The sequence below is a fragment of the Theropithecus gelada genome, chromosome 15 (genome assembly GCF_003255815.1).
Source record: "Theropithecus gelada isolate Dixy chromosome 15, Tgel_1.0, whole genome shotgun sequence".
Classification (NCBI taxonomy): Eukaryota; Metazoa; Chordata; class Mammalia; order Primates; family Cercopithecidae; genus Theropithecus; species Theropithecus gelada.
In genome coordinates this window covers 15,361,058-15,376,255 of record NC_037683.1, presented here as the reverse complement: position 1 = coordinate 15,376,255, position 15,198 = coordinate 15,361,058, and the positions used below count along the sequence as shown (strand labels likewise).

Here is a 15,198-nt window from a genome sequence, read left to right as displayed (position 1 = left end):
TATCAGTTCTCACTGCCTAGAGAGCTGTTCTCCCATCTTCCTCCAGGCAAGCCCCCACTCATTCTGCAAGACTCAGTTTAACTGGAACCCATCAGTAACACTTTCTCTTATTCTCAAGTTAGAGATGGGCACTGTCTAATCTGTGACTCTGAAGAACCTTACACATAAATATATTTTCTTAAAACAACACTGATCACATTATATTTTAATTACTTGTTTACATTTTCCCATCCCAAAGATTGAGCAGTTCCTAAAAGAGTGAGGGTAGCAGAAGTGCAGTGGGAGGTGGATATCAAACTCAGAGGTGGTCCGTGAATAGTGTACCTAGAAACATATTAGATTTTATATTTGGTAAATGACAAGAAGTACTTACTTTTTTTTTTTTTTTTTTCATTTTGTACTACCAAGTTCAGAAAGTTCAGCTCATCAAAATCTTGGATGAGTGTGATATCTGAAGAGCTTGCAAATGGAGACCTGGGGCTAGATCTCTGTGTTTATGTTAAGGGGCCTTGAGATAAGTGAAGGCCAGAGACCAAGTGTTATGTATTGCTCATTCCGGGTATATACTAGGTACTCAGATACTTTTTAATTGAATAAAAATTTAAAAAGTTAAACTAAAAAAATTTAGACAGCATCTTGAGGAAAAAAGTTTTTTCTTCCCAAAATGTATAATAAAAATAGAGTTTTATTTGGGTGTAAGGACAGTTACAGCTTTCTTAAGAGCTTCAATAAGATCCCAATGGAAGGAGGAGAAAACTGTAGGGCAAATATTTGTGTAGTTCCTTTATAAAAGAAAAAAGGTATTTAATTATTGTATGACATATCTCCCCATAACCCTCAAACACAAATTTAAAGCTTTGAACTCTTGTGTTCCTTCTGTTGATCCAGAATCAGAAGTTGGCTAGAAATAGCATCTTTCATTACAGTTTTGGCCTTGATGGAGTATGTGCCATTGGGGCAACTCAAATATCAAATGTCAAAACAAAATTTCAATTCTAGGTCACTTTGTTTTATAATATTGAAAGATTTCAGAGATAAATGCATATATTGCATCAGACTTAGATGGTGCAATCTGAAAATGCTAAAATGCTCTCACATCCCTGTGTTTATGGAGAGTAACTAATCCATAATGACTGTTCTCCTAGCTGGTGTTTTTAATTTAGTATCAACTCCCATCCAGGAACTCATTAAATAATGTGGCAAATCTCAAGGAGGAGTAAAATTCTTCAGTGACAGGAACTAGTCAACTATGGGAGGAAATAATGCATTTGATTTATAGTGGCATTTGTGTTAACGGGACTTGTTTGGTACAACTAGGTTTCTGCCAAGGTTAGCTGGTATAAAGAGTTCAAACCAATGTTTTTAATGTTTTTTAATAAACATGGGCTTATTTCCCCATTCATTCCTTCATAAAACAAGTACTAGCTAAGTCCTTGTCCTTGAGGAGTTCCCAGACTAGCTGAGAGTGTCAGCTATGAGCCAGAATATTCTTCAATAAACTTTGGATGTATTTATGGGGGAGAAAAAAACATAAAAATTCCCAGCCTTCATGGAGCTCATGCCCTAGTGGGGAGGAACAGAAAATAAAAAGGAACTTAATAAGTAGGTTATGTTGCATAAAGGGTGTCTAAAAATCTTTCATTGTGAAATTAAGTTTAAATTTTAAAATACAGATGGCTTAACCTTTCATGGAAAAAATGCCTATCACTCAATATTGAACCTCCATTGTGAGATTAAAAGGTGCATCTCTTATAACTAGCATGAAATGAGTTTGGTAATGTGAACCACACTTCTTCCAACAACTATTTCATATTTCCTCTCTGAATTTATGTCCCATGACACTTGTCCTCTCATTCAAAGTCTTTGGTGCCCTGCCCTCCCATTCTTGATGCATTTCCCCTTCTCTGATCACAATGCACACAATATCTTGGTTAAGCACTACACTAAGTGCTGGAGATACATAGTTAATTAAGATCCAGCCTTTACCCCTAAAGAGTTGACCTTCCAATAGGAGGAAAACAAAGGAGGACCAAGGTTATAAGTGTGTAACTGAAGAATGCAAAGCACACTGGGTGTGCCAGAGAGGAAATGATTACCTCTACATGGGGAAGGCTACTCTGTTGAAGTGCCTAGGCTGAGTCTGGGAGGATGGGTAAACATGTGAAAGTAGAGACTGAGTAGTTCATATGGGCCAGGAAGCATAGCAGTTTGGGAGATCAGGCAGGGAGGAAGTGAAGCTAAATCCTGGAACCACAGGGGCTATGTGTGCACAGATGCCATAACTGAGAGCTACATTCCTTAAGAGAAGAAATAGAAAGCAAAAGTAGAGGTGGTTTATGAGCACACTTGAGCCATAGCCCTGGGCACACTGTGAAGGGTGATTGGACCTCAAGGCACAGGTTAACTAAAGAGAAAGTATCTAAAGAAAGCAAGGAGACTGAGCAGCAGAAGAGGACAATGCAACAATGTAACCTAGACCCAAACTGAGCCCTCATTCTCTTGGCAGACTTCTCCACTCCCCAATGGATATACCGCCAACCAGTCATCCAGTTTTAACAGTAAACCCTTCCATTTACATGCTAGATGCCGCTTAGCAATGTTCCCAAACCCAACAGAGGGAAAGTGTCAGTGGGTGTGCTCTTTATTTCCACACAAGCTGGAAAAGATAGCTTCTCTGCCCTCATATTAGATACTCATAAAGTTCATGTTCCAGAATTCATCTAGGACTCTTGTATTTTTAGCCACAGTCACTATCCTCTGGCACTAGAAAAGCAACAGTAAGAAGACACTATGCCTTGGGATCATTCTGTGTATTAGATACAGCATGCCGTATTGTGATCATCCATCTCCCCAGCTAGTCTGGGAACTCCTCAAGGACAGGGACTAGCTAATAGTAGGCATTCAATTAAGAACTGACACACAAATGAATGAATTAACCCACCGAATTTTTCTCCATAGTTCTAACCTATTATAACAGACTTTAAAAACACATCAATTGCTGCTGTTTTTCATTCTAAAGGATGACAGCACGAAGACTATTCAACTGGCTTCTCACAAATATGAAATCCGTGATCCTACCTGTATAGGCACACAAAGTCACACATCAGAATCAGAGACAAGCAAATTTAAGCGTAAATTTTTAAAGAAATACTTTTCTATTATCAAGATTTGCTGAGTGATAGTGCCAGTTTAGAGTATACATACACATACACACACATAGCTTGGAAAGAAACATTGTAACCCAAACATATTATGGGGAAAAACCTTTTTGCAAAACTCTAAGACTCAGTTTAAGCCTCACCACCTCCAAACAAATACATAGTTGACCTTGGACAAGGTAGGCTTGAGCTGCTCAGGTCCAGTTATACATAGATTTTTTTTTTTTTTTTTTTTTTGAGACAGGGTCTCGCTCTGTCGGCCAGGGTAGAATGAAGTGGCATGATCTCGGCTCGCTGCAACCTCCACCTCCTGGGTTCAAGCGATTCTCGCGCTTCAGCCTCCCAAGTAGTTGGGATTACAGGCACCCCCACACCACTCCGGCTAATTTTTGTTTGTTTTTTTTTCTTTTTTTAGAGACAGGGTTTCACCATGTTGGCCAGGCTGGTCTTGAACTCCTGACCTCAGGTGATCTGCCTGCCTCAGCCTCCCAAACTGCTAGGATTACAGGAGTGAGCCCACGTGTCTGGCCAATATGTGGATTTTTTAAAAGTAAAAGTCACACCTTCCTCTCCTGCCTCCCTTCCACCTCTTCCACCTCTGCTACATCTGAGACAGCAAGACCAACTCCTCCTCTTCTTCCTCAGCGTGAAGATGATGAGGATGAAGGCCTTTAGGATGATCTACTTCCACTTAATGAACAGCACATATATTTTCTCTTCCTTATGATTTTCTTAATAACTTTCCCTTCCTTAATTATTGTAAGAATACAGTAATTTATATAAAATATAATATATGCAACATACAAATATGTGTTAGTCAACTGTTTATGTTACAGGTAAGGCTTCCAGCAAACAGTAGGCTATGGATTAGTAAAGTTTTTGTGGGGTTTTCTTTTTGTTTTGCTTTGTTTTGTTTTTGAGATGGGATTTCGCTCTTGTCGCCCAGGCTGGAGTGCAGTGGCACAATCTTGGCTCACTGCAACCTCCACCTCCTGGGTTCAAGCAATTCTCCTGCCTCAGCCTCCCAAGTAGCTGGGATTACAGGCATGCCACGCCACCACACCCGGCTAATTTTTGTATTTTTAGTTAGAGACGGGTTTCTCCATGTTGCTCAGGCTGGTCTCAAACCCCTGACAACCAGACTCAAACTCCTGACCCACCTTGGCCTCCCAAAGTGCTGGGATTACAGGCGTGAGCCACCACACCTGGCCATAGTTGAGTTTTTGAGGAGTCAAAGTTATATGCGGATTTTCAACTGTGTGGGGGTACCAGTACCCTTAAACCCACATTGTTCAAGGGCCAACTGTATAAATATGCAGTGGCCTGGCCAGGGCTGAAATATAACAGACAAAACAGACAAAACTGAAAGAGAAATTTTTCTTTAAAAAGAAAAAGATCACACTGTTAAATCCAAAAGTAAATAATCATTTACATCAAAGTCTAATACTCCGGGCAGGTAATTCTTGGGCCTGGGCTACTGAGGCGTGCTTGAGAACAACAGAACACACAGAATCTCCCAAAGCAGCCTCCTTGCTAAAGCCTCTCCAGCAGTCATCCTCACGTGCCCAGGTTACAAATGCTATGCTTGGTGCAGAAGAGAGTCGACTTCACTGATTAAAAGCACTAATGATACTAAGATTTGTATAGAGAAATGCAAATGTATAGCAGTCCAGATTGACAGTTAGTGAGCATGGGAACTTCCAAAGTCAGTCCCTCCTCCCCTATGGTGTGAGAGTATGTGGGTTTGGGGGACAGGGGTCGGTGGGGGAGTCTTTTCTTGATGAGAAGAAGAAAGTGCAGAGGACTAGTGCCGCAGAGAGCTACCCTTTCTGGAATCCATAGAGGGTCTGGCCTTTTATCCCCAGGCCCAGGCCCAACTCAAGCCTGGGGGCCCGGGTTTTGTCATGGGCACCTCCAGCTGCCGTGCCCTGACTGCTCCACACGAGCAGAGAGAGACAGGAGGCAGACCCCTCTGACACCTACTTAACTGAGGCAGATGGAGAGGGGAGCATGGGGGATGCCTTTACTTCCCCCTCAGGAGGCGCCCAGCAGGAGTCCACAGAGCCAGCAGCTCCAAAATCGGATTTCCACACATCCTCCCACCCCAGAGCACGGCTTACCCCTCTGGCAGAAGGAAACAGAGCCTTAAGCAAGTGTGGCTCTGGTGTATGAGGGGCTTTTAGAAGACCTGAAGAAGCCTTCTTACACGATTCTGCACTTTTTTCAAATCTCTAGAGAAGTAGCCAAAATGGGACACAGTTCTTCATTCACTGACCCAAAGAGGGCAAGGGTGTTACTTTAAGGCGGACACAGTCTGTGTCTGCAAGATGTCCTGAGCTACAGACACATACTTTATTAATAATCTTACATACACAAAATGTCCAAGAGAAAGTCTAACAGGCTAATTTCTGACAGCTCCAGATAACAGCAGAAGGCACTGAAGCCACACTGACTCTCTGGCTTCCACAAACTACTCAGAAGAGATGGTCCCCTTTCCCACCCAAGGGATGTGATACAAATAAATAAATACAATTATCTGCAGAACTTACAGTGCAAGAACAACACTGTGAAGTCCTTCTCCCCAAATGCAGTGACTTGTGGGAAACAGATAGGAAAATGAAATGAACAGCTGGAAGATTTAATTACGGAAGAGTAACGCAGAAGCTGACATTGCTTCAGAGAATGAGCCAACAGCCCAAGCCTTCTCCCTTACCTTAAGATACAGAAGCAGCTCTTCGCTCCTGAAGATAAGCGGCAGAACCCGAATCTCTGTTTGCTGTCAATGTCAGTGAGCACGAACGTGAAGTTCTGGCCAACTTGACTAACTGTGAGGCTGCAGCAAAGGCAGAACAAAGGGGAAAATGAATGTGCAGTAAGTTTCTTGATAAAGTATCTAATCACAATGAGTCGTTGAACTTATAACATTTCCTCTCTCAGTGGAACTCTTAAAATTTACACACTTCAAGGGAACAGACTGTAAGCTAGTTAAAAAAAAAAAAAAAAAAAAAGAAAGACAGCTGGCAGCCCATTCTAGTGACCACCTCAGAAATCAAATAATCAGAGCTATCATACCTTCTCCTTATTGAGTTCAGTCTCTGAGGCAGCTCTGTTAGTCAGTGCATCAATCCCGAAAGGTGCCCTCTATTAACCTCATTTTGCTGATGAAGAAATAGTCTAGAGAGGCATTGCCTAAGGTCAGCTGATCAGTGGCAAAAAGCTGGATTTTAACCCTCGCTCTGATTCCACAGGCCACTCTACCAGCTTGCTGCTAACAATCCTCACCTGAGAACTTCCCTAGTTCAGATAATAAGAGTGCTTGCCAGAGCAGAAGGTAAATGTTACTATGTGCCAGCCACAAAGTTAGACATCATATATGCGTAGACCATCTCCCTGACTCTCATGACAACCACAAAATTTAGAGGATGTTCCCATTTTACAGAAAAGGAAACTAAGGACCAGAATAGGTGGTAACTGAATCACATTCACACAGCTACAAAGGGTAGGAGCTGAAATTCAAACTGTTAAGAAAAGAGGGCATGCTTAGGTGTTACTTTCCTAAATTCCTATATCTTTCATAATTTCTGAATTTATGAGAAACATATTTCCTATTTTAGCGGACAGAAATAACCAAAATGTCTAGCATTGCATGGTGCTTTCTAAGAAATGGAAACAACATTTTAAAGAAACACATTTAAGGAAAAAAGCTAAAAATGTATCAATACAAAAATTTTAAAACCACACATAAGCGCAACATTCAAACATCTATTTTTAAAAAGTTTAAAAACATAATACTAATCAGATTACAGAAACTCTGTTTTGTTTTGAGATGGAGTCTCACTCTGTTGCCAGGCTGGAGTGCAGTGGTGTGATCTCGGCTCACTGCAACCTCTGCCTCCCGGGTTCACACAATTCTCCTGCCTCAGCCTGCTGAGTAGCTGGGACTACAGGCGCCCGCCTCCACGCCCGGCTAATTTTTAGTATTTTTAGTAGAGACGGGGTTTCACCATGTTAGCCAGGCTGGTCTCGATCTCCTGACCTCATGATCCACCTGCCTCAGCCTCCTAAAGTGCTGGGATTACAGGCATGAGCCACCGCGCCCAGCCACACTCTTTTTTTAAAATTGTAAAATGTCTAAAAATCCAGTTTTTAAAATCAGTTTACCAGTTAGCTCGGATTTCATTCCATTTTAAAAATCTAAACATCCCACTTCCGTCATAGTTATGGCAGCTAACTACATAGTTATGGCACCTCCCTGCCCAGCTGTTGCTGCTAGAGCTTGTAGACAAAAGAATTCACATTGTGGTGAAGAGCAATAAAGAAATTGTGGCTACTCTTCTAGGACTTGATGACTTTGTCAGTATGGACTGGAAGAGGTCACTGAGTTTGAAATCACACCAGAGGGAAGAAGTATTATTGTTGTTATTATTATTATTATTACTTTGAGACACAGTCTTGTTCTGTCACCCAGGCTGGGGTACAGTGGCACAATATTGGCTCACTGCAACCTCTGCCTCCCAGGTTCAAGTGATTGTCATGTCTCAGCCTCCTGAGTAGCTGGGATTTCAAGTGTGCACCAACACACCCAGCTAATTTTTGTATTTTTAGTAGAGAAAAGGTTTTGCTGTCTTGGCCAGGCTGGTCTCATGCTCCTGGCCTCAAGTGATCCGCTTGCCTCAGCCTCCCAAAGTGCTGGGATTACAGGCATGAGCCACCACACCTGGCCAGGAAGAAGTATAATTAAATCAGAGCAGATTTTGCTAAGTGGAAATAATATAATAATGCTGGTTCCTGTCAGAGAAGAACCTGAAGAGTGAATGGGTTACCCTACCTTATGCTAGATTCAGTTTTGTCTTATAACGGCAACAAAATAGAATGTGCTTTTTACCTTTAAATGTTTAGATCCCATAAAGCTAAATTTCGCATTAAAGGGAAATGCTTTGAAGATGTATATCCATTTTTGTAAGTAACGGTAATTACCTCAGAAAAAGAAGAGTTTTTTCTCTGAAGATTAAAATAAAGGTATTTTTGGTTAAAAAATCCAAATTCTAATACCTGAATTTATATTAACATAATATGCTAGAATTCAACACTGAGTTATTCAAAGGAACTCATCAACTCATATTGTATTTTACAAAGCATATTCAAATTGGTAAAATAGTCAAATCTATGCTATAAGCTATTACTTTATAAATTATCAGAAGAAATTTTAAAATAATGGTTTACCACCAAGCTTTTTCCAAAGGCAGAATTTTTATTGAGTCTTTGGGTATGATATGAATTAAGTTTTCAAAGATAGGGTAGACTTTCTAAAACTCCCTTATACAGCCACATAAATAATTAAAATTAAAGAATTTTCAAGGTATTCCAATACAAAGGCCAGTGGACTCTGCCTGATCATATTTAAGGAGACAACTCCATCCCTTAGAGAGTGGTTAGAGAGTACAAGAAAATAATTCAGAAAGAAAAAGTGTTCCACTCTCCTTATTTAACTAGGAAGGTGAACAAAAACAAGGTGGCAATTTAAAAGCAACGTGGTCATAAAGCAGGTGTAAGTAATGCTATCCCTCCACCTTCCACAGCCAGGAGAAGAAACACATTTCTATAAAAGTTATAGGGCCGTCAAGGGGACACCAAACGCTACCTTCTTATGGCTGTTATGTTTTATCTATAAAGCTTGGATACTGTGTTACTATGGTGATTTAATACTATGTTTTAAAGGGGGATTATATGATTAATTTTAACAAGGTTGAGAACTGAAGATGTGTGAGAAACAGCATTCTAGCTCACATAATTAAAGTGATTGGGGAGAAAAGTGGGCCTCAATGGGGGAGGGGAAATCCTGTTTTATTAAAATATTTAAAGCAACAGGTCTGGACGATTCTAAGTTATAAATAAGGTTTGCTTTTAAGAAACACTACTACGTGATCATACAAAACATGAGTGTTCAGTGTTTTAACTCAGGTTTTGATTTCACTTCTAGAATGTTTAAAATGAATACTCTCTAAGTATCATCCTAGAAAGGAAGGGTATTGATAGGACTGGATGAAAAGAAAACACCCAGGATTCTCCAGGAAAAAGACAGAGAATGAGCACACCTGACTTGTGAATTGTGTGTCATTAATTTCCTACTCTCTTTCTGCTCCTATTAAAAATGCTGGAAATGTGTTTAGTTACCCCACAGGCTCAGAGAAAGAATCATTACTCATTTACCTGGTGCAAATCCCAACCTAATCACTGACTAAAGTTAGCAAGTTACTTAAAACCTTTAAGCACCTGAGTTTCTTCACCTGGAAGAACAATGAGACACTACCATCCAACCCAAAGGATGTTTTGAGAATAAATGGAAATGAATTTAGTATAAAGGCCAGTCCAGAGTAGGAACAATTAAAAAGAGGGATGCAAGCTGTTGCCAACTGTGAAAACTAAAACTCACATTAAAAACTAGGCTTAGAATCTTCCTGATTCAGCTTTATAATACCTGTGAATAGAGGAAGAAGTCTGCTTTCTCTCTCTCGTCTGTTGCATATTTTTCAGGAAAGAGTAGTCCTCTGGGTGACCAAGTGACTGATGCTTGCATTACAGTGAAAAAGATTCTCTTGGGGTGCCACAAGCTTACTTATTCCCAATTGATTCACTTTTTCAATTCGTGGTGGAGTGAAGTAGAAGTCAACAAAAGCCCAAAACCAGTAGGCTCTAAAAGATTGGACAATTTCCAATAAACTAAAGGTCTGGCAAGGGAAGTCAAACAGGGTAACTTAAAGGGTTCTGAATCTCCAAGGAATTTATCATTCTCTCTCTCCTACTTGCTGGGGTAGTCTATGGGAGTGTTCACTATTTCTCCATACAAATGACCTTGGGGAAAGGGTCTGCTTCCTTAAAGTCTGCAGTTTTGTGTTTACCTCAGCATCCACAATTTCCACAGGAATCAGAGATTTCAGGATGATAAAAGCTAGGAGAAACCGTCTCACCCAATTCTCATGTTTCACAGATAGGAAAACTGTTATTTAGGGTTTACTTTCATTTTGTTTTCCAAGGTAATCAGGACTAAGACAAAAATCCAAGCCAACTTCTGGTTCAAAGTCCTTTCCATTCTGCCACGCTGCACTAAACACAATGAAAATCCTCCCTGGGAAGCTTTCAACTTGGTTTAAGGAACTAAGGTATGCGAGGAATTCAGATAGTTGTCTTCACAAAAAAACATATTTTTCACTAAGCCAGGGAGACCACATTTGAAAATCTCCAGAAATGAACCCAGGAGACCAGGGCCAAGACCAGCCTTAGCTATGCTTCTTGTAGCTTCCCGTGCCTAGGTGAATATGGAAAAACAAGTGAGGAAAGCAATGACTATTCAAGCCACAGACCTAAATCTTCATGCTGCCTTTTAAATGCCTATCCGCCATTCAGAGCCTCTCCAGTAGCATTTTCCTTAATCTTGAAGTTGTTTACAGGGCCAGTGCATGAATGTTATGAAGCATGGGGATGGACAGTTTGATTCTAGTCTCCCAGTGAGAAACAAACTTTTACATATGAGCTTCACTTTAAGTTTCATTATCCATTTTGCAAATTGAGCTACAACTACACTGGGCACTGTAACGAGTGCTGGATATACAACACTGAACAATATAGACAGGACCCCTTGCCTATGTAGGCTTTCTGTCTAGTTAGAGAGAAATAATAAACAAGTATACCACAAAACATACAGCTTGTAATAGCAATATTACAAAATCAAAGAAGGAACAAAGATAGAAGAAAATGGAAGGGAAGGAAAGGCCCTACTGAGATAATGTGGTCAGACGCAGCTTCTCAGGGATGGCAACAATATTGACCAAAGGATGAAATGGAGCAGCCACTCAAGAAACAGGGCACTGGGTTGTTTCAGACAAAGAAAAGAGCTAGGCAGAGATTCTGGGGTCTGGAAAGAGCTAGTTATGATCGAGGAACCAAAAGGACAGGAGTCCTGCTAAAGCACAGGAGATAAACGGGGAAGTGGCATCACATGAAGTTGCTAGATAAAGCAAGCTCCAGATCACGCAGAGAGTCCCACAGGTCGTGGTAAAGAATTCGGATTTTTTTTTTTTTTTTTTTTTTTGGCAGTCGGGGGAGGTAATAGAATGCCATTGAATGACTTTGATCAAGAGAAAAAACTCTGGTTTATAGCTTCAAATATTTGATCGGACATACACAGAGAGCAGTTTGGAAGAAGGTCTAAGTAGGAGTGGAGAAAATAATCTGGAAGCGATTGCAGTAGTCCAGGTGAGACTGGATGGTGGCTTAACTCATGTAGGGAGAGTAGAGATGGAGAGGGATGGATAGTTTAAGCTATAGTTAGCAGATATGAATGACAGGCTTGCAGATGGACTGGGAATTGGGGAGCAAAAAGGCAGAATATTACCATTTGAAGATAGGAAAGACTAACAAGTTTGGGGGAAGATCCAAGAGTTCCATTTGGGATATGTTAAGTCTGAGAAGCCTGTAAAACATCTAAATAGAAATGTCAAGTACAGAGTTGAACACACTAGTTAGGAAATCAGAGGAAACGTTTGGATTGAAGCTATAAATTTGGAAGTCATCTACACACAGATGGTATTTAACACCATGGTAAAGACTGGGATCACTTAGGGAGGGAGTTCAGAGAAACAAAAGAGGATCCAGGACTAATTTATAGGAACACCAATTTAGAAGATGGGTGGAGAAGAGACCAAAGAAAGGAGAATAGCCAGGCAGAACAAACGAGAGAGTGGTCAACTGTATCAAAGATGAAAAGAGGAAAAAACAATGTCTACTGAATTAAGCAATATGGAGATTTTAGATGACCTTGATAAAAACAGCTCTAGTTGAATGACAGAAGCAGAAGACAAGCTGAAGAAGGCTGAGGGATAAGTTGAAGTGTGTAGATAACTCGTTCAAAAAATAGAGAATCAGAAAGCTACTGAGTGGTGGTTATTATTTTTAGGATGAATACCAGAACTTGTTTTTAAGCTGTTGGAAATGATTCAGCAGAGATTTATGATGCAGGACAGAAGAGAAAACATTAAGGCCTGGACCTTACATCAGAATCCCAGACATGTTACTCAGCAGTTACGTGGGCATAGACAAGTTACTGTATTTCTCCGATCTCATTTGTAAATCATCAGAATAATCACCATCACTTTGCAGAGTGGTTTTAGATTAGAGATAATGTATATAAGATAACTAGCATATAGTAGGTACATGACAAAAATGATCATTACTACTGTCATGCAATTATAAAATTCAAGAGATGGAACTGAAGCATTTTGTCCCCCTCTAGTTATTATAGCTTACTGACAATTATCTGTTGTCCATGGAGGGGCACCTAACAGTCACTTCTCCTTTCCTTCAGTGCGTATGAGGCATGGGGCAGGAAAGAAGCTTCATCAAACTACCACATCTCCCAGCCTTTAGTTCCATGAGCCTCAAAGCTTCCTTCTACAAACATACCTTATATCTGCCTAGGCCTCAAGTTTCTCACCTTCTCTGCTGAAAGATCCAAGTGGTGAGAATGACATGGACCCAAAATATGAGGGGACCAACAGTAAGTGACACACCTTGAGACAGCAGGCAATGCCTACATGCTGGAGAAGCTCACCAGACGATCCTAAGAACAGAGCTCTGTCCATTCCCTCTATATGAGCCTGACAAAGTCAACATGAAGCATAACTGTAGAATTAAAAAGTATCAAAAGCAGAAGGAACAGCAGAGATCGATGGAATCCAATTCCCTCATTTTATCCATGAAGAAATGAAGAACCTCAGGGGAGAAGTCACTTGCCTCATAGCACAGAGCAGGGCAGTGGTAAAACCAAAACTAAAACACAGATCTCCTGGTTGCTGCCCACAACACTCTGTCCACTAAGGCCCAACTGCTTGGTTGTCATCAACTCCGTAGAAAATATTCATGGGGCACAGCTGAACTTATAGTGTAGGCTAAACAAAGGGTCTTCATGGGCCCAGTGGGTTCAGGTTTGGAAAGGAGAGCAGGGTGAATCTGCAGAGGAGAGGTCTGGGAAGATAAGATACTAATGCACTGGTCCTATGTCTGTGTGGGTTTCATTTTCTTCTTTCTCTCAATTTCCTACTTCTCTACAATAAATATATATTGCTTTATTGCTTTTGAAATGAAATCATTTGTTAGGTTACTTATGGATCTTATGGAGGCAGTATGGTAAAACAGGGAAAGTATTGTGGAGTTGGAGGTCAGACAAATAAGGGTTCTGCAAGCAGCTATACCACTAACTGGTAGTGGGACCTTGGGTAGTTATCAAGCCTATCTGAGCCTCTGTTTCCTCCTGTGTGGCATGAGGATAATGGTAACCTTGCAAATTTGTAACCTTTTATTACAGGAACATAGGGCAATGCCTGGCACAAAACAGATACCCAATAAAATGGTAAGTAGCGTTTGAGCCACATTTGCATCTGGGGTTACATACTGACCATTAAATGATGCCTCTGGCCCTGAAAAGATTATTTCATTGCATTTCACTATCGTGTCATTTGTGTGTGCCAGTATAATTTACAGGAAAACGGAATGGTAGCTGACTTTCCGGGTTTGGAAAGAGAATAAACACAAAAATGGAAGAGAGTAGCTTTTCCATCATCCAATGCACCTCTCAAGTGCTTTGACTAACTGAAGCTGGTTGTCAGCTATCAAGGGCAAGCAAGTAGCAAACACGATATGGAATGGTACAAGTCTTTTTTTTAAGAGACTACTTTTATTAGTAATAATGAGTTTTTGAGATTGATAGAGGAATCTCCACACTGACACACTTCACTACTCCCTCTCACCAACAGCTTCATATACACTCTAGGGTAGAAATAATTCTGGATTAGGAATAAGAGTACCGGCGCCTTTCCCAGCCCTGTAAATTACATAGTTGTGACCATAAGCAAGCCATTTCACCTCTGTGGATCATGGTTTTCCTTCTATAAAATGGGGAGTTTGAACCAGATGAATTTCAGTTTTAAAATCCTGTGGTCTTGTTCCCACACATTTTCAAGGCCTCCTGTGGCCAGAGCCCAGGTTCTCACAGTCACCCTCTCCCCAGAAGGCTTCATCTGCTCTGGCTGAACAAGCTCTAGGCTCACACGGGGCTTCTCCTCTACTTTGCTCTTCAGTGTTGATGGGGTGTTAGGCTCTCCCTCCCACTTGCCCACTTCTTGCTGTCCTGGCAGACTCAACACAAGTCTCCCCCACCATAAGAAGTTTTCTCTGACCATTTTGGTCTTCTCTAACCTCACTATCCTTTGGGTGGATACTGTTTAAAATGTCTTTATAATAATTCCTGGACTAGACTGGGAGGGCAGGGCTCCAAGTCTGAGACCATTTCCATTATCCCCCATATTACCCAACACAATGGTCTACATTCTGAACCTTCTTTTGCCCTTTTGTAAAAAAGATACCACCATCTAGCTCTAGAGCTTCCGGGAAGAATAAATGAGACAGTGATGTGGCAGCACCCAGCACTTTGACTAGAATCGATAAGGAAATCAAATCCTTGTTTCCTTCCTTTCCTCCCTCTCTATATATTTGGTGACTGGTCTTCCCCACAAGGTGGTCTACTGGGAGATGGAAATCTCTTCCCCACAAGGTATTTGTCTGGGAGATGGAAATCTAGGTTGTGCTAAGAGAACCTTGGCCTAGTCCTGATTTCTCTGCAGCTTAGGATTTTGTTCAAATGAAGATAATGGCACCTGCTCTTATCTCTTATGATAGGAGGATAAAATGAGATAATATATGAGGAAGCACATTCTTTTGAAAAGCTACTGGCTTTATTATTTTTCCTAAGTCCTAGTTTCAAAAAGAAAAATCTTAAAACAACACACGAGACAGCAAGATGTCAATGTTAACGGGTGATTTGATGATGACTGTGAAAATCCCACTCTTGATATAGACTAGAAATGTCAGCAAGTTTTATGACTGTTCCTTGGGGTAGAAAAGCACAGATACTGAAAAGATCAGGAAGCTTTCTTTTTTGAACGCAATCACCTGGGGCATTACTTGTTTCCCAGGCTGGCATATTTTC

At 40.8% G+C, this 15,198-nt stretch overlaps 1 protein-coding gene across 6 annotated transcripts in view; it reads right to left on the bottom strand.

Annotated features, from left to right (window-relative positions):
- DENND1A (DENN domain containing 1A) overlaps positions 1 to 15,198 on the bottom strand; it is a 544,396-nt gene that overhangs the window by 367,159 nt on the left and 162,039 nt on the right. For all 6 annotated transcript variants that reach the window (XM_025359631.1, XM_025359633.1, XM_025359632.1 and 3 more), the window contains one exon: positions 5,872 to 5,991. In XM_025359631.1, the coding sequence (XP_025215416.1) occupies positions 5,872 to 5,991 (120 nt within the window). The remainder of the gene's footprint in view (positions 1 to 5,871; positions 5,992 to 15,198) is intronic.